Raw genomic sequence first — 21,982 nt, 5'->3', positions numbered from 1 at the left:
TGTATCAGTAACAATCAGATTCCCTTCTGATCATACTGACTGGAGATAGCTGGCTCTTTCTGGAGATTTTGTGTATTTCAGCTTTGCACCCTTCCGTGTCGATCTCAGAATTTAGCTCTCAGAGATGTCCCACAGCAGCCATTGCTCCAGGGGCCTCTCAAGCCAACAGTCACAGAAGACCTGGGGTAAACTGACTGTTCAAATGGTCCTCCTGCTCAGAGCGGGTAACCTGCAGCCATTCACTTTTACTTGAGCTAAACAGAATTCTGAGACACACACACACACACACACTCTCACACACACATACACACTCACACACACTCAAACACACACAGACACACACACACACACACACACACACACACACACACACAGCCTGCTTATCTTACCAAAAAGAAAATGAATTTTCTCTGCCTTTCAGCCAGTATGAGAAGTTGATCAAAGAACACCCTAATGTCCGTTTTTAAATCGCTCCGCTCTAGGCTAAGGTAGTTCTGCATTCACGGTACTTTAAACTTTTTTTCAAAGCACGTTCACCTAGTTTTGAATGTCTCTTACGAAAGTCTCCAAACTTAGCAGACACTATCGTGAAAGGGACCAAACCCTACACTCACATTTTTCAGATGAGGAAATAGAAGTCCAGAAAGGGGATGCAATTGCTCCAAGGTGAGAAGCCAGTGGCTGGTGCTGAATGAAATTCAGGTCTCTGAGTATACTGTGACATCAGAGCTTCTTGACCCTCTCCACATTAGCGCCCCTAACAAGGAACCCAAGGCGGAAGGAATGTGTTTTTTAAACACTTTCATTAAGCTACAATTCATATAGCGTACAGTTCACTCATTTAAAGTGTAGCTTAGTGGCTTTCAGTCCTAGAGTTGTGTGTTCATCACCGCAATCAATTGTAGAACATTTTCATTACACCAGAAAGAAACTACATGCCTTTTAGCATCTCCCAGACACCCACTCTTTCCAGCCCTAAGCAACCACTAATCTACTTTCTGCGTCTATGGCTTTGCCTGTTTTGGGCATTTCATATACGTGGAATCATACTATATATGGTCTCGTGTGACTGATTTATTTCCCTTAGCATAGTGTTTTAGAGATTCACTATGTAGTAGCATGTATCATAACTTTATTACTTTTCATGGCTGAATAATATTCCATTGTATGGGTATACCACATTTATTTATTAGTTGATGGACATTTGAGCAGTTTACATTTCTTGGCTATGATGCAAAATGCCACTGTAAATATTTGTATACACGTTTCTGTGTGAACATATGCTTTTGGTCCTCTTGGATATATAGATATAATACTGTAGAATCATATATATATATATATATATATATATATATATATATATATAATTGCTGGATCACATAGTAACTCTATGTTCAACAATTTGAGGAGACAGTAGACTGGTTACAAATGGGCTTCACCAGTTTACATTCCCATCAGCATTGTACAAGCTTTCTAATTTCTCCACATCCTCACCAACATATAACATTATCTCTCTTTTTTTAATTCTCTCTTTTATAGTGAGAATATTAAGAATATAGTATATTATAGTGGATGTGAAGTTGTATCTGATTTTGGCTTTGAATTGCATTTCCTTGATAGCTAATGATGTTGAGTACCTTTTCATGTGCTTTGGATATTTGCATATCTTCTTTGGAAAACCATCTATTCAGATCCTTTGCATATATTTTAATTGGACTATTTGTCTTTGTATTATTGAGTTGTAATAGTCCTTTATGTAGTCTAGTACTGTGATACGTCATTTGATATATGATTGGTAAAAATTTTCTCTCGTTCTATACGTTGCCTTTTTACTTTCTTAATGGTGTTCTATGAAGCACAAAACATTTTTATTTTAATGAAGTCAAGTTTGTATTTTTCTTTGTTGTTCTTGTGCTTTTGATGTCATATCTAAGAAAACATTGCCTAACCCAAGGTCACAAAGATTTATGCCAATGTTTTGTTGTAGGAATTTTATGGCTTTTGCTCTTACATGTAGGTCTTTGATCCATTTTGAGTTAATTTTTGTAGATGGTGTAAAGTAGGTGTCCAAATTCATTCTTTTGCCTGTGGCTATCCAGTTGTCCCAGCATCATTTTTTAATTCCTTCAATGAAATGGTCATTGCACTCTTGCTGAAAATCATTTGACTAAACGTTAGGGTTTGTTTCTGAACTATTTATTCTATTTCATTGATCTATATGTCTGCCTTTATGTTAATACTTTGCTGTCTTGATTATGGTAGCTTTCTAGCTTTGAAATTGTGAAATGTCAATCCTCCAACTTTGTTCTTCTCTTTCAATATTGTTTCATTATTCTGAGTCAATTGACTTTTGCTATGAATGTTAGGATGTGCTGCTCAGTTTCTGCAAAGAAGTTAGCTAGGATTTTGGTAGAGATTGCATTGAATCTGCGGATCAGTTTGGGAAGAATTGCCTCTTAACAATATTAAGTCTGCCAATTCATGAATATGGAATGTCTTTTCATTTCTTTAGGTCTTTTTAACTTAACAGTGTAGTTTTCAGAGTATGTATTTTGCACTTTTTTGGTTTCGTTCCTAAGGACTTAATTCTTTTTGATGCTATTGTCAATGGAATTGTTTTCCTTAATTTCATTTTTGATTTGCTCACTTCTGCTATATAGAAATACAATTGGTTTTGCATATTGGTCTTGTATCCTGCAAGCTTACTGAACTTATTTGTTGGTTCTAATAATTTTTAACAGATTCCTTAGGATTTTCTCCATAGAAAATTACATCAGCTACAAGATGGTTTTACTTCTTTACTTTTCAATCTGAATGCTTTTTATTTTTTTCTTGCCTAATTCTCCTGGATAGAACTTACAATGTTGAATAAAAGTAGTGAATGCAGATGTTCTTATCTTTTCCTGATACTCAGGTGAAAGTATTCGATCTTTCACCACTAAACACCATGTTAGTTGTCAGGTTTTTTGTAGATAACCTTTATTAGGTTGAGGAAGTTCCCTTTTATTCCGTTTTGTTTTGGCTTTTAGGGTTCTGTTTTTATCATGAAGCAATGTTATTTTTTGTCAAATATCTTCATCCTGTATTGGATGATCATATGGTGTTTGTTTTTTATGCTATCAATATAGGAGTAACACATTAACTGATGTCCAAATGTTAAACCAATTTTGCATCCCTGGGTTAAATCCCACCTGATCGTGGTGTATAATTTCTGTACTGCTGGATTTTATTTGCTAGTATTTTGTCAAGAATCTTTGTGGTTCTATGTATGAGAGATTTGGGTCTGTATTTTTTTGGAGGAGAGTGTCTGGTTTTAGTGTCAGGATAATATTAACCTCATAAATAAGTTAAGAAATTATCACTCTGCTTCCATTTTTTGGAAGAATTATTGATAAATTGTTAATAATCTTTAAATGTTTGGTAGGTTCACCAGTGAATCCTACCTGGTGAATCTATCTGGTCCTAGGCTTCTCTCTGTGGGAAGTTTTAAATTACTAATTCAATCTCTGTATTTGTTACATGTTTCTTAAAATTGTCTATTTATTCTTGAGTCAATTTGGGCATTTTGTGTCTTTCTAAGAATTTTTTTTAATTTTATCTAAGTTATTTAATTTATTGCCAAGCACCTGTTCATAACATTCCCTTATGATCCTTTTTGGTTCTTTTTTTTTAATTTTGTAATATATTTTATTAAACAAAAATGTTCAAATTCTTAACATGGAAAAAAATTTTTGAGATCACCATACAAATCACAAACTGGAGAAAATACTGAATCAAATATCAATAAAGTGTTAATAATCTTTCAAAGGACCCACAAAATCACTGAGAAAAATACTAAGGCCTAGAGATAACAATCAATCATTGCCTATTACTTGCCAAATACAATAGATAAGTCGTGTTTTGTTTTGTTTTGTTGGTACAGCATATATATATATATATATATATATATATATATATATATATATATATCCTAAGTTCTGGGGTACACGTGCAGGCCTTGCAGGATTGCTATATACGTATACACATGCCATGGTGGTCTGCTGCTTCCATCCCCCACATCACCCACATTAGGCACTTCTCGGAGAAGTGCCTTTTTATTTCTTTAAGTTCACTAGTAACATGAGGACACGCTTTTAATTGCCTACTTCGAGAGCACAATGTATTTAAAGTCTCATATTTTTTGTTTAAAAAGTCATAGAATATATCTATTTGAATACAAAAATACTATTTAACTTCAGCAAAATTGAAGTGCCAGGGAGAGTTCCCACCTTTACCTTGTTTGACCACCCCATCCTCCAGCAAGGCTTGGGTCCCCCTATGTGAGATGCATCATGACAGGATAGATTCTCTTCAATCCGGTTTCCTAGCTCTTTCCAGGACAGCTTATCTGTCCCTAACTCTGCTAAGATCCTGAGTTGAATTACCAGGGCTCCACAGTAGACTCATAAACTGGAGAAACAGGACCGAAGAGCTAACAGGTTTTATTGTGTAGATTGATGAACTTACAAAACATTTATCTGCTCTCATAAGAGGCGGGGAAGGACTATGCTGTTAGTGGGTGTATATGTGTGTGGAGTGTATCTGTGTCCTATGATGGAGGTGGCAGTGCAGGAACACCTGTACCTGTCATTTCCTTTCGTCTCTGGAATAACAACAGCAAAAACTAAGGGATCCAAGTGAAGTATTTTCTTTTGAATAAACACCAGAAAGGAACATTTCTAACAGAGCTATGTTTCAGATTATTGACTTTAATGCAGGTCTTGTTTCTTTCAACTTTAGCAAATGAGGTCATAGCCAATATTCACATATTCCCTGTAGAAAAAAAAAAAAAAAAGAAAAGAAAAAGAAAAACCCAACATTGAATTGGGTTCTAAAACAACCCAGATTGTTTTAGAATAATCTGGTTAACTTTAGCCTGGACGGTTAAGTGGCATTCGCATAAACCTGATATAGAAGTGATATTTAATGGATATATTAGCTGTAACATTTCCTTCAAATCCTTAAAATTAAATATTCAAATTAATCGCTCAACTTCAGTTCCTAGTAAAGATATTCATAATTAATGTGTTAAATTCATCATAATGAAAATATATTCAATTTGCTCTCTTTATTTTTCTTAGAAAAACTGTTCTTGAAAACCACCTGCTATTTAATCATTGACAAGTTTGGATCAGACATCATAAAACTGTGAGTATGCCGTGGCACATAACTCTGATTCCATCGCTGGGGCATGGGAGGAACAAGAAAACTGGGAGGCAGGAGGCTCTGTGTTCAGCCTGCTGCGCTGCTGGACAGGGCTTGAGCTGTTATTCCAGCTTCTGGTAATAGTGAACAACTGGAACCTTTGTCACTCTATGCAAAGGCTCCCCTTGAATTACGGTATGGCAACCTAGCTCAACTTCTCTCCAAGAGCCTTTCAGATGGAATTCCACAAACAATTCCAGTAACAAAAGGGCCCTATCCCATTGGCTGAACTTGGGCGATTGACCCTTTCTCCTGAGCTCTCCGCCTCCTTGGATTCCCAGGCCACCTCCTCTCTCCCCACTTAGCTGGTTTCCTGGCTTCTCTCCACCTCCCCACTCCTGGCTCTTGCTCCTCACATCATCATAGTCTGCTTTTTCTTTTGCTGTTGTTCTTTTTTTTGAGCTCAGGGCACTGAATCAAATAAGCCCCGTTCCTCAGTCCATGGCACTCTCTCATCAATGATCCATACACGGCTGTCTTACACTTATTATGTTTTTACTTAGTTGCCTTGAATTCTGAAATAAGCTCCAGAACCTGCCACCCAAAACATAGTCTAGGACCTTGACAATCACTTCTTCTGTCCCTATGGACCCTCCCCTTGGTTCTCAGGCTTTTCCCACCCCAGTGAGCATCATCCTAAATTCCATGTTCATTCTTCTCCTGCTTTCTATAAAAAATTGTAGAGGTTTTCCATAGTTTTATAATGTATTAAATATAAAAATATAAAGTATTTATTATCATCATATTATTATAAATGTTTTATAATTTATTATACATAAATGATATATGTTTGATTGCTTTCTGGTTTTATCTCTTGTAAACAGTGCTCCTAGAAACATTCTTCTTTTTTTTTTAACTTTAAGTTGTGAGATACATGTGCAGAACGTGCAGGTTTCTTACATAGGTATACATGTGCCATGGTGGTTTGCTGTACCTATCAACCCATCATCTAAGCCCCAAATGCATTAGGTATTTGTCCTAATGCTTTCCCTCACATTTCCCCCCAGCCCCCAACAGGCCCCGGTGTGTGATATTCCCTTCCCTGTGTCCATGTGTTCTCATTGTTCAACTCCCACTTATGAGTGAGAACATGCGGTGTTTGGTTTTCTGTTCCTGTGTTAGTTTGCTGAGAATGATGGTTTCCAGCTTCATCCATGTCCCTGCAAAGGACATGAACTCATTCTTTTTTATGGCAGCATAGTATTCCCTGGTGTTTATGTGCCACATTTTCCTTATTCAAGCTATGATTGATGGGCACTTGAGTTGGTTCCTAGGAACATTCTTACATGATTCCTCCTCAAGGGGCCATTAGCCTTAGAGCAGAGATGTTCAAAGGACAGCATCACCCTCTACAACACGGCATCCTAGCGTCACAAAATTTTAAATACAGAAGAAAGTTAAAATCATATAGGCAGGGAGATCATCAGTGATCTGTCATGCTATGCCCCTGCCTGTCCTAATAGCAATCTCTCTCTGCTATAGCAAACAACTTTTCATAACCCCTGGGCTGTGTTTGGAAGGCAGGGACCCTTTATTCTTAGCTAGTGGGATTATTATTGCCACTGCCTCCTAAGTGGACTCTAGGCCTACAAACTTGCCCATTGCCATGCAATTTCATAAACTACATTATAGCTAGAGTAGTATATTTTAATGCAAACCTAACTATAGTACTCCCTTAATGTAAAATTTTTCAGTCTTCACATCCTCTGCAGGACTCCTAGCTCCACACACAAGGCTCATCAGTGACTGATTTCTGAGGGCTTTTCTAGACTCACCCCTTGCCACGCCATAACACACCACACTCCAAACCCCTTGTGGTCTCTCAACACAGCAGGAGGTTCCTGACTCAGGATCTTTGTATGAGATGGTCACTCAGCTTGGCACATCCAAAACCTCTACTCCCTACCTCTATCCCAAACAAATCTTATGGCCCCACTCCCACACACACAGGCAAACAGCACATATACATACGCACACACAAATGTGCACACACACAGACATGCACATATGCACACACACATGCATATAAGTACATGCACGCTCTCACAGACATGAACATTTGTGAGCACACACATTCTCCTAATACCCTGTGCAAACCCTTAGCATAGCACTTACCTCATCTGTTTGTGACTGAATTATCCGTTTGCTTTTCTAAGTTGATAACTAGATGAAAAATCTTTTGAGGGATAGGACTACATTTTATTTATCTTTCTATCTATCTGCAGGAACTTAGCAAAATACTGACTATATGTTTATGAAAGTACAAAAGAAAGTAAGAAAAAGAGGTAAGAAGGGTTGGCAGAGGAAAGGAGAGAGCTTTGTAACTCCAGATCCAGATACAATTCTTAAGCATAAAAAGTCTGCAATAAGTGTTTGTTGAATTAAGGAATTTTTTTAAAAAGTATGAATACGGATGAGCCATGACTAGACTGTTCTGGAGAAAGCTATTTAAAAGTATAAGGACAGAAAGAAAAAATCCCTTTTAGTCCATTCGGTGAATCTATTTACACACCTAATAGGAGTCTAGATCGGGAAATCAGATCAGCAAGCTGAAGCCCCAGAACTCAAAGGGGCAGTACATGCAAGTGTCCAAAAGGGGGTGCCAGAGAGCAGCTCCCACGAGCAGGGTGATGGGAGTTCCAGAGAAGTGGCCTGGGGCTTCCTCTTCTGTACCTCGCTGTAGAGGGGTGAGTGTGAGAATCAGTGGAGCATAAGGATCAGAGAAAGGACAGACACAGTACGCATCACTGCAGCTGCACACTGTACAGCATGTGAACTGTACAAGAGATACGCGGGCATGGGTGTAGAGAAGAAATGGGACCAGCAAGTCACCAAAAGAGGGACCCACTCCTGAACATGTGGGGATGGGAGGAATCACATTTTTCTTTATAATAAAGAAACTAATTGTCTCGAGCATGAGGTGGGCCACTTTGGAGAAAAAACGACAGATGTCTGATCCCCCCTTCGTGGTTCTCTCTACCATGTGTTTTGTCCATAATTTCCCGCTATGTTTATTTAGTTGTGAGCTGATAGAAATCTTTCCTCATTGGACATGTTCTTCAGCTTGTTTTAAGCCATCAGACACAGCTCGAGATTGATGTAGACCCTGAAAATGACAACCTCATGATTTAGTTTTACTTGAATATCAGTCTTTCAATATAAAATGTATTTTCTAACCCAAAGGGCATCTTTTCTCATTATTTCACACTACTCAGTTCTCAATAATTCATGGACTAATTATGCAGCAATTACATTTCCTTCCCATAGGCAGAGCCACAAGATGTTAAAGAAAAAGGGCACCCGAGAACTCAGGGGTACCCTAAGAACCTGAGTCATGCAGGGAGGAGCTACTTCTTAGGGAAGCCCAATCCCAGCCAGTGACCACAGCTGGGTCCCGCTCTGTGTGGCCCAAACTGCCACTGCTCCGTTGCCGTAGCAAGCCTAACTCTCATCTCTGTCTGGCTGTGTTCCTTCCTGGTATCTATTTATGCTTCCCTCTAAATCGAAAATTCTTGTGTCCTAAGCCCAGGAGCTCTCAGAGATCAGTCCAGGCATAAACTACTAACAGTTTTATGGGGAAAAAAAAAAGCAAAACAGAACTGATAACAATTATGGTATACCTTAAATGTAATTAATGGCTTAAAGAGAGGCATTGAAAACACAGGGCAGAGCCACTGTGCTCTGTGGCTCATGCCTGTAATCTCAGCACTTTGGGGGTGCCGAGGCAGGTGGATCACTTGAGGTCATGAGTTCAAGACCAGGCTAACCAACATGGTGAAACCCCATTGTTACTAAAAATATAAAAATTAGCCAAGCGTGGTAGTGGGCACCTATAATCCCAGCTGCTTGGGAGGCTGAGGCAGAAGAATCGCTTGAATCCCAGAGGTAGAGGTTGTAACGAGCCAAGATCATGCCTCTGCACTCCAGGCTGGGCAACAGAGTGAAACTCCACTTCCAAAAACAAAACAAAACAAAAAAAACAGGGCAATATAATTCTGTTATTCACAAGATAATTACAGGATTTATAGAAATGATTAAATTCACAGTACACTACAAAGGATGTAACCTAGAAACAGGATAAAAGTATTAAGTTATATGAAGATCTTTCAGTTCTGTTGGGGGATCTCTGTGACTACAATTTATATATAAAACCTCTTTTGAAAGTAATGTCAAATGTCTAAATATGAACACTTTCAAGTGAAAAAGTCTCTATTCCCCTATCCCTGCCATAGGCTCTGCTGCTCTGCCGTCTGCTCATCCTTGCTCTCCTCTTTAGATTTATGATGATAATAATGGTCATCATCATCAACTGTAAGTCTACCGTCATTCTAATTCAAACTATCAATTAGCAGGCTATGCCAAAGTGTTGAAGTCCTCCCCTTCCTGCATGCTGCACTCCTATGCACTTCTGTACCTTTAAAGAGAGTAAAAGGAAGTAAATTAAAATGTGATAGATTCAACATTACGAAGTTTGAAAGTCACCACTCTGTTCTAATAGCAGGTAAAAAGCTGAACAAACTGAAAAACCAACAACACTTCCTAGATCTTTAAGAGTAGTAAGCTCAGAGCTGGGCATGGTGGCTCGCACCTGCAATGCCAACACTTTAAGCCACCAAGGCGGGTGGATCTCTTGAGGCCAGGAGTTTAAGGCCACCCTAGCCAACACAGTGAAAACCCATCTCTACTAAAAATACAAAAATTAGCTGGAGATGGTGGTGCATTTCTGAAATCCCAGCTACTCTAGAAGCTGTGGCATGAGAATCTCTCAAACCCAGGAGGCAAAGCCTGGACAACAGAGTGAGACTCTGTCTTCAAAAAACAACAACAAAAAAAGGAAGTAAGATTATTGGGCAAGCTGCTGCCTCCAAAACTGGGGAGAAATAGGTGGACATAGAGAATCACCACTTTCTGAGCAGAAACTGCCACAGGAGCCAGTGTCAAAGAAAGATAATCTGCACTGTAATAGACAGATTGCTGCAGCTAGATGTGGACAAGTCTGTGTTAAAAAGTCCAGAAGAACCAAGTCATGGGGGTGTGCCCACTCTTTTATGAGTTTTACCTACAGGAGTTTCTCACAGTAGAGACACATACAAAAAAAAGCCTCTCATGTTTCTGGTGGTAGGAGTGAGGGAGCAGTGGAGAAATGGGAAGGGAACCATTTTGAAATACACCAGAGCATTCTGTTCCTAAAAAGGTCTGCCCTCCAGAGAAACTAGTAATCAGAGAGTAAACTGTTGAGGTTTTATGAGAGCCCACCTGACCTAGGGGAAGGGAAATACCCAACTCCAGCCACTCTAGACATCCTGTTCCTGCAGATGGGAATAAAGAGCTGAGATATACTTGTGAAGTTCACAGTCCAGAGGCATGGACTCACTAAAAGACTGAGACCTAATCATAGAACGAACATGCTTTCCCTCCCTCTGTAAGTTCCCATCACACTGCTAACAATCTGTTTACAGACATTCCTTTTACTGAGTCCATCATGTCTGGCTAACAAGAAAACATTACAAGGCATACTATAAGGCAAAAGACACAGTTTGAAAAGGCAGAGCAAGCCTCAGAACTGGATGTGGTAATAATGTTGAAACTATCATGGTAATAACAAGAAATTTTTAAAATAACTATGATTCATATGCTAAGAGTTCTAATGGATAAAGTAAACAGCATGCAAGAACAGATGGGCAATGTAAGGAGGTGGAAGTCCTAACAAAGAATAATTTTTTAAAATGCTAGAGAGCAGAAACACTGTAATAGAAATGAAAAATAAGCTTATTAATAAGTGACCTTATTAGTAGGCTGGAAACAGTCAAGGAAAGAATATCTGAGCCTGATGATATTATCAACAGAAACTTCTAAAACGAAAAGGCAAAGAAACAAAAACTGGAAAAACAAAAAAGAACAAAATATCCAAGGATCGTGGGACAACTACAAAAGGTATAACTTATGCATAACAGGAATACAAGAAGGATAATAAATGAAGAAAGGAACAGAAGAAATATCTAAGACAGTGACTAAGAAGTTCCTCTGAACTCATGTCAGACACCAAACCCAGATCCAAGAAACTCAGAGAACACAAGAGGGGGAGAAAACCTTACCTAGAGAAGAGCCAAGACAAGAATTACATCTGACTTTTTCTCCAAAACCATGTGAGCCAGAAGAGAATGAAGTGAAATATTTTGAATGTTGGAATAAAAAACCCCACTAACCTAGAATTCTATACCCTGCAAAACAGTCCTTCAACAGTAAAAGAAAAATAGACTTTCTTAGACAAACAAAAATTGAGAGAATTTAGGTGCCAATAGACCTGACTTGCAAGCAATGAGGAAATGTTAAAAGAAGTTCTTTAGAGAGAAGGAAAGTAATATAGGTCAAAAACTTACATCTACATTTAAAAAAAGGAAGAGCATCAAAGAAGAAATCATTGAAGGTAAAATTTGAAACTTTTTGTGTCTTATTTTTAATTGATCTAACAAATTAAAATAATAATAATAGCAAGAATGTATTTGATTATATGCATGTGTGCTTATATACACATAAAATGAATGACAGTAATGATATAAAAGAGAGAAGAAAAGAATGAGAATTTTTTGTTATTATGTGATACACTCACTACACATGAAGCGGCATAGTGTTGTTTGAAAATGGGCTTATATTAGTTGCAAATGTTTATTGCAAACTCTAGGGCAATCACTAAGAAAGGGAAAAGTAACTACAACTGATATGCTAATAAAAGAGAAAATTGAATTTCAAAAAAATGCTCAACGAGAGCACAAAAAAGTGGGAAAAGAGTAGAAAACAAAAATGAAATGAAAACAAGGAACAAGGGCAACAAAAAACAGTTAAAAATATATTAACTATAACAATATTAACTATGTCAATAATCATTTTGACTGTCAGTTGTTTAAATGTGCCAATTAAGAAACAGAAATTGTCAGCATGGATCAAAAAATTAGACTCAATTATATGCTGTCAACAAGAAACTCACGTTAAATATAAAGATACATATAAATTAAAAAGGGATAGAGAACACTATACCACACTAATGTTAATCAAAAGAAATAGTAGTTATATTAACTTGAAACAGAACGTACTTGAAAGCAAGAAAGGTTATCAAAATAAAGGAATAAAAGTTACATAATGATAAAGGGGTCAGTTCTTAAAGAAGACAAAAATTCTTAATATGTACTCGCCTAAAAGCAGAGCATCAAAATATGTGAGGCAAAAACTGATGGAACGGCAAGGATAAATAGATGAATCCATGACTGTAATTGGAGACCAGCATCCCTCTCTCAGAAATGGACAGATCCAGTCAACAGAAAATCAGTAAGGACATAGAGCAATCTTCCCTTATTTCTGAGAAATATGTTTCAGGACCACCGGTGGAAGCCTGAAACCATGGATAAAAGTACCAAACCCTATATATACTATGTTTTTTCCAATACAGCCATATCTGTGACAGTTTAATTTATAAATTAGGCATGTACCCTTGTGCCTTGGGGCTATCAAGTAAAATAAGGGCTACTTGAACATAAGCACTGTGCGATGGTGACAGTCAGTCTGATAACTGAGAATGCCCCTGCGTGACTAACAGGGAGGTAGTGTCTACAGCATGCAGATGCTGAACAAAGGAACCATTCACATCCCAGGTGAGGCGGAGTGGGACGGTGCGAGATTTCGTCATACTACTCAACACAGCGCGCAATTTAAAATGTATGAGTTGTTTTCATTTCGGATTTTTTTATTTAGTATTTTTGAACTACAGTTGACCACAAATAACTGAAATCCTGGAGATGAAAACTTCAGATAAGGGGAGACTACTGTAGTTTAACTCAACAACACTGTCAACCAACCAGATGTAATTGACACCTAAGGACTGTTTAATCCAACAACAGCAGAACATTCTTCTCAAGTTCACATGAAACATGACCAAGATACATTGCATTCTGAGACACAGAACTCATTTTAATAAAAGAATAGAAATTACACAATGTCTGCTCTCAGGCAACAGCGGTATTAAACTAGAAATCAGTAAAGGAAAGATAACTAGAAATCTCAAAACGCATGGAGATTAAACACTTCTAAATAACATGTGCGCCTAAGAAGAAATCTCAAAAGAAAGTTGAAGATAGTTTGAACTAAATAAAATGGAAAATCAAACTTATCAAAATTCATGTGATAAAGTAAAAGCAGTGCTTAGAGAGAAATTTATAGCATCAAGTGACTATATAAGAAAAAAAGAAAAATCTAAAATGAGTCATCTAAGCTTCTACCTTAAGAAACTTAAAAAAGAAGGGCAAAGTAACTCCAAAGTAAACAGAAGATAAATAATAAAAATTTGAGCAGAAAACAAGGAAATTGAAAATAGAAAATCAATAAAGAAAATTAAACCACAAGCTAGGTTTTTTGAGAATATTAATAAAATTGATGAGCTCCAGCCAGGCTGACTAAGGACAAGAGAGATGACACAAACTAGTGATATCAGAAATGGGAGAGAGGACGTCACTGCAAATCTCATGGACACTAAAACAATAATCAAGAAATACTATGAATAATTCTATGCCAACACATTTGATAACCTAGAGGAAATGGGCCAATTCCTTGAAAGACACAAACTGCCAAAACACACAAGAAGAAATAGACAATCTGAAAAACCTGTATCTATTGAAGAAATGGGATCAATATTTAATAATCTTCCAAAATAAAAAACACGAGGCCCTGATAGATTCACTATTTGGTAGTTTCAACCAAATATTCAGGAAATAAATTATACCAAGTCTCTATAATCTATTTCAGAAGACAGAAGCTAGGCCGGGCACGGTGGCTCAATCCTGTAATCCCAGCACTTTGGGAAGCCGAGGCGGGTGGATCACGAGGTCAAGAGATCGAGACCATGCTGGTCAACATGGTGAAACCCCATCTCTACTAAAAATACAAAAAATTAGCTGGGCATGGTGGCGCATGCCTGTAATCCCAGCTACTCAGGAGGCTGAGGCAGGAGAATTGCCTGAACCCAGGAGGCAGAGGTTGCGGTGAGCCAAGATCGCACCATTGCACTCCAGCCTGGGTAACAAGAGTGAAACTCCGTCTCAAAAAAGAAAAGAAAAGAAAAGTACACAGAAGCTAAGAGAATACTTCCTAACTCATTTTATGAGATCAGCATCATGCTAATACCAAAACCAGACAGAGACATTACAAGAAAAGTAAACTACAGACCAGTATCTCTCACGAATATGGACTAAAAAAATCCTCATCAAAATACTATCTAATCAAATAAAAAAGTATAAAAAGAATATACACTACAACTAGTGAGATTTATTCTAAATATACAAGACTGGTTCAACATTCAAAAATCAAAATATTGTAATCCATCATATCAACAGGCTCAAGAAGAAAAATCTCATGATTATATTAATAGACACCCAAAAAAAAGCATTTAACAAATTCCAATACTCACTTGTGACTTAAAAAAACCTCTCAGTAAACTAGAAATAACTAAAGGGAAATTTTCTCAACTTGATAAAGAATATCTACAAAAAGCCTACAATGAACATCATACTTCATGCTGAAAACTAGAAGCTTTCCCACTAAGATGAAGAACACGGCAAGGATGCCCCTCTCACCACTCTTTTCAACTATGTACTGGAAGTCCTAGCTAATGCAATAAGATGGGGAGGAAATGAAATGTCTACTGATTGGGAAGAAAGAAATAAACCTGTTCCCAGGTGACACGATTGTCTATGTAGAGAATCCAAAGGCATTAGCCAAAAAAAAAAAAATTCTAGAATAAGCAATTATAGCAAAGTTGCAGGATACAAAATTAATATACAAAGTGAATCACTTTCCTATATATGAGCAACAAACAAGTTGAATTTGAAACTAAACACATGATACCATTTATATTATCACCCCTAGAAATAAAATGTTTATGCTAAATCTAACAAAATATGTGCGAGATCTATATGAGGAAAACTATAACAATTTATTGAAGTACATTAAATAACTAGATAAATGAAAAGATGTTCCATGTTCATGAATAGAGGAAATCAATATTGTCAAGATGTTAGTTCTTCCCAATTCGATCTATAGTGATATTGTTTGGATACTCGTCCCCTCCGTATCTCATGTTGAAATGTGACCTCTCTCGTTGGAGGTAGGGCCTAGCAGGAGGTCCTAGATCATGGGGGCAGATTCCTCATGAAGGGTTTAGCGCCATCCCCTTGGTAATGAGTTTGTGCTCTGAGTTCACATGAGATTTGGTTGTTGAAAATAGTGTGTTACTTTCCCTCTCACTCTCTCACTCTCGCTCTCTTCATGTGATACTTCCCACTCTCCCTTTTCCTTCCACGATGATTGAAAGCTTCCCGAGGCCTCACCCAAAGCAGATGCTGAAGCTGTGCTTATACATCCTGCAGAACAGTGAGCTGAGTAAACCTCTTTTCTTTATAAATTGCCCAGTCTCAAGTACTCGTTTATGGCAATGCAAAACAGCCTAACACATGTAGATTCAATGCAATCTCAATCTAAATCCCAGCAAGTTATTTTATAGATATTGACACACAGATTCTAAAATTTATATAGAGAGGCAAAAGAGCAAAAAGAGAAGAACAAAGTTGGAGGACGGATACTACTTGAACTCAGGCTTACTACAATGCTGCAGTAATCAAGACACTGGTGAGAGAACAGACAAATCATCAATGGAACAGAATAGAGAGCCCAGAAATAGACCCACATAAATACAATAAACTGATCTTTGATAAAGGAGCAAAGGCAATATGATTTTTAAAAGAGATAGTCATTTCAACATATGGTGCTGGAATAAATGGACATCTACATGCAAAAAAAAATTAATCCAGACACAGACCTTAAATACTTCACAAAAATGAACTCAACATGCATTAGAGACCTAAATTTAAAAGGCAAAACTATAAAACTCCTAAAAGTGTAGGAGAAAATATGGTTGACCTTGAGTTTTGTGATGACTTTTTACACAGTACAAATAAATAGACTCAGAGAAACTATTTGCAAAATGTATACTTGATAAAGATCTCTTATCCAAAACATATACATAAAAACTCTTAAAACTCAACAATAAAAAACAACCCAGTTTAAAAAAAGAACCTTAAAGACCTTAAATGACACCTCACTTAAAAAGACATACAGATAACAAATAGACTTATGAAAAGAAGCTGAACATTATATGCTGTTAGAGGATTGCAAATTAAAACAATGACATATTATTGTTCATGGAATGTTTAAAATTCAAAAAAACAAAACAGTTGATAGTTTCTTATAAATCAAAATGTTGTCTCACCATACAAGCCAGGATTCATACCACTAGGTACTTATCCAATTGAGTTGAATATTTATTTCCACACCAAAACTTGCACAAGAATATTTATAGAAGCATTATTCATAATCATCAAAGACTGGAAGCAGCCACAACGTTGAGTCATATAAACAACTTGTGGTAGAACCATACAATAAAATATCACTCAGCAATAAAAGGAAATGAGCTCTAAAGTCATAAAAAGACATGGAGTAAACTTAAATGCACATTACGGAGAAAAATCAATCTGAAAAGGCTACATACAGTATGATTCCAACTATATGACATTCTGCAAAAGGCAAAACTATGGAGACTACAAAAATATCAGTGGTCACCAGGGGTTAGGATGGAGAAAGAGACAAATAGGCATAACCCAGAGGATTTTTAGGGCAGTGGTAATTAATCCATATGATACTATAATGGTGACTACAAGTCATTATGTGTTTTTCCAAACCCATTGAGTATACAACACCAAGAGTGAACCTTAAGGTAAATTAAACTCTGTATGACAATAATGTGTCAATGCAGGTTTTTGAATTTGAAGAAATTTCTGGTGGCAGATACTGGTAATAGGGGAGCCTATGTATGTGGGGGGCAGGAGGTAAATGAGACGTCTCTGTACTTTCCTCTCAGTTTCACTGTAAACCTAAAACTGCTCAAAAGAAAAAGTCTTTTTAAAATTCTGACTCTCTTGGCTTTACTGGCTGCTCTGGGAAAAAGAAAAGGTGGGAATTGGTCCTATGAGTTTGCAGACTGCTTAAAGATTCAGCAAATCATGCGTCGTCTAGGCTTTCCGTCCCAAGGCTGAGCAAGAGTACAGACGCCATACTGCCACTTCTTATGCATCTGCACATCCTAATGGTTTTAAATGTGTGTTGATGTATGGGTTCGTCATTTTCTCTTTTTATCCAAAGGAATACTTGTCACTTTATGTCTCTTTATGATGAATCTCTATCTTAGAGGACCTAGAGGGACACTACATGCCCAGTTCTCTTCTGCTCCCCAGCTCAAAGATGGCCAGCCTCACTCTCTGAGTGATCCAAATCTCCACTCTCACATTCCAGTTCACTTACTTGAAGTTGAGGCCTATTAGAGGGGAACAGAGACTAGGTCTTACATATTACATGATAGTTGGCTCTGCTAGTCCTGGATTGCCACAGATGGGATAACTGGCCTTAGGTTAAAAACAAAGATTAAGCAGAGCCCTATTTATCACTCTCAAGTCCACTAACTACCAGACCCCCATAAAGACAGCAGTCATCAGTTAAATAAATGAACAATTAAATTGAGAGCAGATGTGTGAATACAGCCACCCTCTCCTGATTTACTGACCCCTGGTAGACATTAGTTAGGTAACGGACTTTATCTGTCACAAGCAGCCTGCCCCACTGCTTAGAAGGGAGGGCATCTTTTATACTTTTAGCTGCAGTCTTACCCCCTGACCTCCCTTGAAGGAACCCTGGGGCGAAGCAGGTGACTCTCATGATGAACTTGATGAATTCTGCATTTCCCTCTTTACTTAGGTGCTCACAAAAGGTTGATAAACCATCTTGCCAGCCACAATGTCAGCCGCATTCAGCTGGAATGAAATTTAGGCAGCCATGGTTCCAGCCTGTTTTCACATGTTAGTTATCCTAAAATAATTAGAGATTTCCAAGGTGGCCCCCTTTTCTTTGATGGGCTTTGAGAAGACATGTTTTCATTAACACAGGGTAGTTCTTTCTACCGGAAGGTGCATGGTAGAAATAAACGCTCAAGGCCCCCACATTATTTGGAGGTGTGGCGGCCCCAAGATAACACTTTTAGAGATTTTTAGAGAGTTTAGCAACCATTGCAACTGCTGCTTACTCAGAAAGTGAAAACCAAGAGTGTTTTTCTGTTCTGTTTTGTTTTGTTTTGTTTGCTTTTTATCGTTCTAAATTCCATTTATTATTCTTATGCCCAGGTATAAAATTCCCTTAGGGAAGCAGACAAGTTACTTGAGTCTGTGAAATGGGCATCAGGGAGAGAAAGCAGAGAGGAGAGTGCAGGGAGACAGCAGATTCAGTGACTCACATTCAGGCCAGGGGTTAAAAGGGGACAAGCGCTGCAATGCTAACCAGCAGTGCTCAAGAGTCGGCCCATGTGTGGGCTGTTACTGCCTTCAATCACAAGAAAAAAGAGGAGGAGGAGGCGGCTCAGTCTCAGCGAGAGAAGAGAGGTGTTAGTCATTGCCGTGACTGTACAGGCACTTGTTATAAGAGCTGGGTGGGGAGAGGTTGGAGTGAATTTATTATAAAGAACCTAGAGCGCACAGATTATGGGACTGAAGGGCAGGAAAATACCCTCAGAACCCACCCCTCAGACTAGCTTTCCAGATACTCAGTCCACATGGTAGACAATTAGGACAGCACCATCCCAGCTCTCTCCAGCTTTTCTTATTCTGAGAGTAGCCCAGAGTGAAGCTGAACATTTTTAACAACATTTCCAAATGTTTGTAAGAATTAGATCAGTCCTGCTTGAAACAGTAATTTAATGAGTTCTAATCAACTGGCTGGGAGCTACAGCATATAAACACAGGTACCAGGAGCCCACCCCCACAGGCAAGGGGAGGCAGTGAAGTGGTCATGTGAGCTGGGAAGAAGCCCAAAGAACGTATCTTCTGAAATGCCAGATATAGGTGATGGGGAGGAAGGCAGCAAATCACACTGCCACGTGTGTACCTATGCAACTACCTTGCATGTTCTTCACATGTACCCTAAAACCTAAAATACAATAAAAATTTAAAAAAAGAATAAATGATTAAATTATGACCAAAAAAAAAAAAAAAAGAAAGAAAGTGTCTTCTAGACTCCACCACTGTCCCGCCACAGAATACAAAGATTGGTCTCTGGATATTACCAACCTGTGTTGCTGGAGTTTTTTATTTTTGTTTTCTTGATTTGACCTGTGGTTTGAATCCATAATTTGCCTGTAAAATGTACTAAGAGTTTATGCTTGTTCACTTCATTCGAAAAATTATACTCATTTTTCTTGGTAAGAAGAGTTTTGAGAGTAGAAATCAAAATGGACATGGAAAGTTTGTTTTAGCTCCATCCCATCTAGATATAAACTAAATGTTTAAAGAGAACTATTCTTATACCATCCTCAGGGAAAGAAACAAGTACATTTTACTTTCTTCTGTAAGAATAAGAAATATGCCTGGCATCCAAGTGCAGCGGCTCACGTCTGTAATCCCAGCACTTTGGGAGGCCAAGGTTGGTGGATCACCTGAGGTCAGGAGTTCAAGACTAGCCTGATTAGCACCATGAAACCCCGTCTCTACTAAAAATATAAAAATTATCTGGGGATGGTGGTGGGTGCCTGTAATTCCAGCTGCTTGGGAGACTGAGGAAGAAGAATCACTTGAATCACGGAGGCGGAGGTTGCAGTGAGCCAAGATGGCACCAGTGCACTCCAGCCTGGGCGACAGAGCAAGACTCTGTCAAACAAACAAACAAAAAACTCTGCTCCCAAATAATTGGGAAGATTGATTTGCGTAATAATAAAACTCTGGTCTCCCACAACCAGAAAAAAAGAGAGAGAGAGGAAAGAGAGAGAGAGAAAGAGAGAGAGAGAGAGAGAGGGAAGGAAGGAAGGAAGGGAGGAAGGAAGGAGGGAAGGAGGGAGGGAGGGAGGGAAAAAGGGAGGGAGGAAGGGAGGGAGAAAAGGAAAGAAAGAAAAGAAAGAGAAAGAAATGAAGTCCATTTTAGTGCTTTGTGGTCTAACCAATGAATTTTCATCCATAAGGAAAGAGATGGATTGTTCCTAAGAAAGTAAGTCTCCGTGTTTAAGGCTATATCGTAAATGATTTTTCACTATAAAGTCACCATATGTTTCAAAGGCCCAAACTTCAAAACACTGTTTCCATCAAATGACATCCCTGCCCACTTTTTCTTTCCCAATTTTATGTGTGGCTTTTCCTGAAAAGAATCCCAACGCTAGCGTGGAAGGCTGACTGACAGCTCAGTGCTGTGGGTGCTCCCTGCTTGCCCTTAGGACCTCATTCTAAATGCAGGAGAGAGCAACATGGCAGGAAATCATTACAATCCAGCAGCTCCACAGGACTGGGCTCAAAGGCCAGGCTGCAATGAGCTGAGGGTATTAGAATCCATTCTGGGTATTTACCTTCCTTTGTAGTAGTTTCTATTTTCTAATGCCAGAGAGATCTGAATAGCCTTTGTTTTGCCCCATTTCCCTCCAGGCTTAGCGCAGATATGAATGCTGATGTGGTATGTCACACTCTGGAGTTTTGTAAACAGAACATTGGCCAACCGTTGTGTCATCTCTATCCTCTTCCCAAGGTGAGTGGGTATTCACTCTGAACATGTATTTCCAGTGACAGGCGAGGCCTTTGGAAATGTTAGAAAAGGGAGGCTTAGATCTACTTGCTCAGTGTTTTGGGGACAGGGAGAGACAAGTTGACATTTTCAATTACCCTTCAAGAAATAATATTTCTGCATTTCCGCCTAGATCCCTACTGACATGCTACCAAAAACTGTCTTTGCCGTTCAGCCATTGTGGACTGTAATTTTGAGCTGGGCTGGCAAGAGGTAGGAAATCTGATCAGTCAGAGACACAGAGGTTTAAATCCCTTTCACTTAAAAATCAAGCAAGTCACTCTTATAGAGTCACCAACTCATTTCAGTTTGCCCAGGACTTTTCTGGCATACACAGCAAAAGCCCTACATCCTGGGAAATCCTGGGCAGTTGGTCACCCCACTCTGAGCTTTACTGCTTTTACCCACAAAATGGACTTTGATAAACTACTCCCACATTGGTCTATTGTGGGAAGTAGGTGAGCTAATGCATAAAAAAATGCTTAGCACAATACCTGATACAGTTTTAAAAGTGTTCACAAAAATGATTGCTGAATAATCATTACTAATAACCTTGTTACTCGGCGATAGCTGTTCAGAGGACCCTGTGTGCATTGTATCACTTTGCGCAGCTTTTAACTGGATTGCAGAGACAAGCTTGACACAATGCCCTCCACACACCCTGGAGGAAAGAATACTATTGAATCCAGTTGGGCCACACAATATAGATTTTCAGGAGCTCCCTGTGGAAAAAAAAAATTCTATGCCTTCTTTCTCAAATTGTAGTTTTTCTGGATATGACATAATAGGTTTCTATTTTAATTGTCATGTCCTTTTCATTCATGTTAAAATGAAGTCCATTTTAGTGCTTTGTGGTCTAACCAGTGAACACGATTTTGCTGATGGACAGTATTAAATATCATAAGCCTGTCTCCTTGATCAGGAAGAAAGAGATACAAATACCTGAGGAACGTGTTTAGTTCATGCTTCCTCTGTCACTGACTAAGTGCCAATTAAATTTCCCCTAATTCCACCTGAAGAGCTCTGGGCTCCACTGGTACCTAGAAGGGTTAGT

At 38.4% G+C, this 21,982-nt stretch overlaps 1 protein-coding gene across 2 annotated transcripts in view; it reads left to right on the top strand.

Annotated features, from left to right (window-relative positions):
* AOAH (acyloxyacyl hydrolase) overlaps positions 1-21,982 on the top strand; it is a 204,316-nt gene that overhangs the window by 38,697 nt on the left and 143,637 nt on the right. For both annotated transcript variants that reach the window (XM_035253176.3, XM_035253177.3), the window contains exons 3-4: positions 5,121-5,187; positions 20,793-20,892. In XM_035253176.3, the coding sequence (XP_035109067.1) occupies positions 5,121-5,187; positions 20,793-20,892 (167 nt within the window). The remainder of the gene's footprint in view (positions 1-5,120; positions 5,188-20,792; positions 20,893-21,982) is intronic.

This window comes from Callithrix jacchus, chromosome 11 (genome assembly GCF_049354715.1).
Source record: "Callithrix jacchus isolate 240 chromosome 11, calJac240_pri, whole genome shotgun sequence".
NCBI classification, from domain to species: domain Eukaryota; kingdom Metazoa; phylum Chordata; class Mammalia; order Primates; family Cebidae; genus Callithrix; species Callithrix jacchus.
This window is presented reverse-complemented; position numbering and strand designations above follow the sequence as displayed.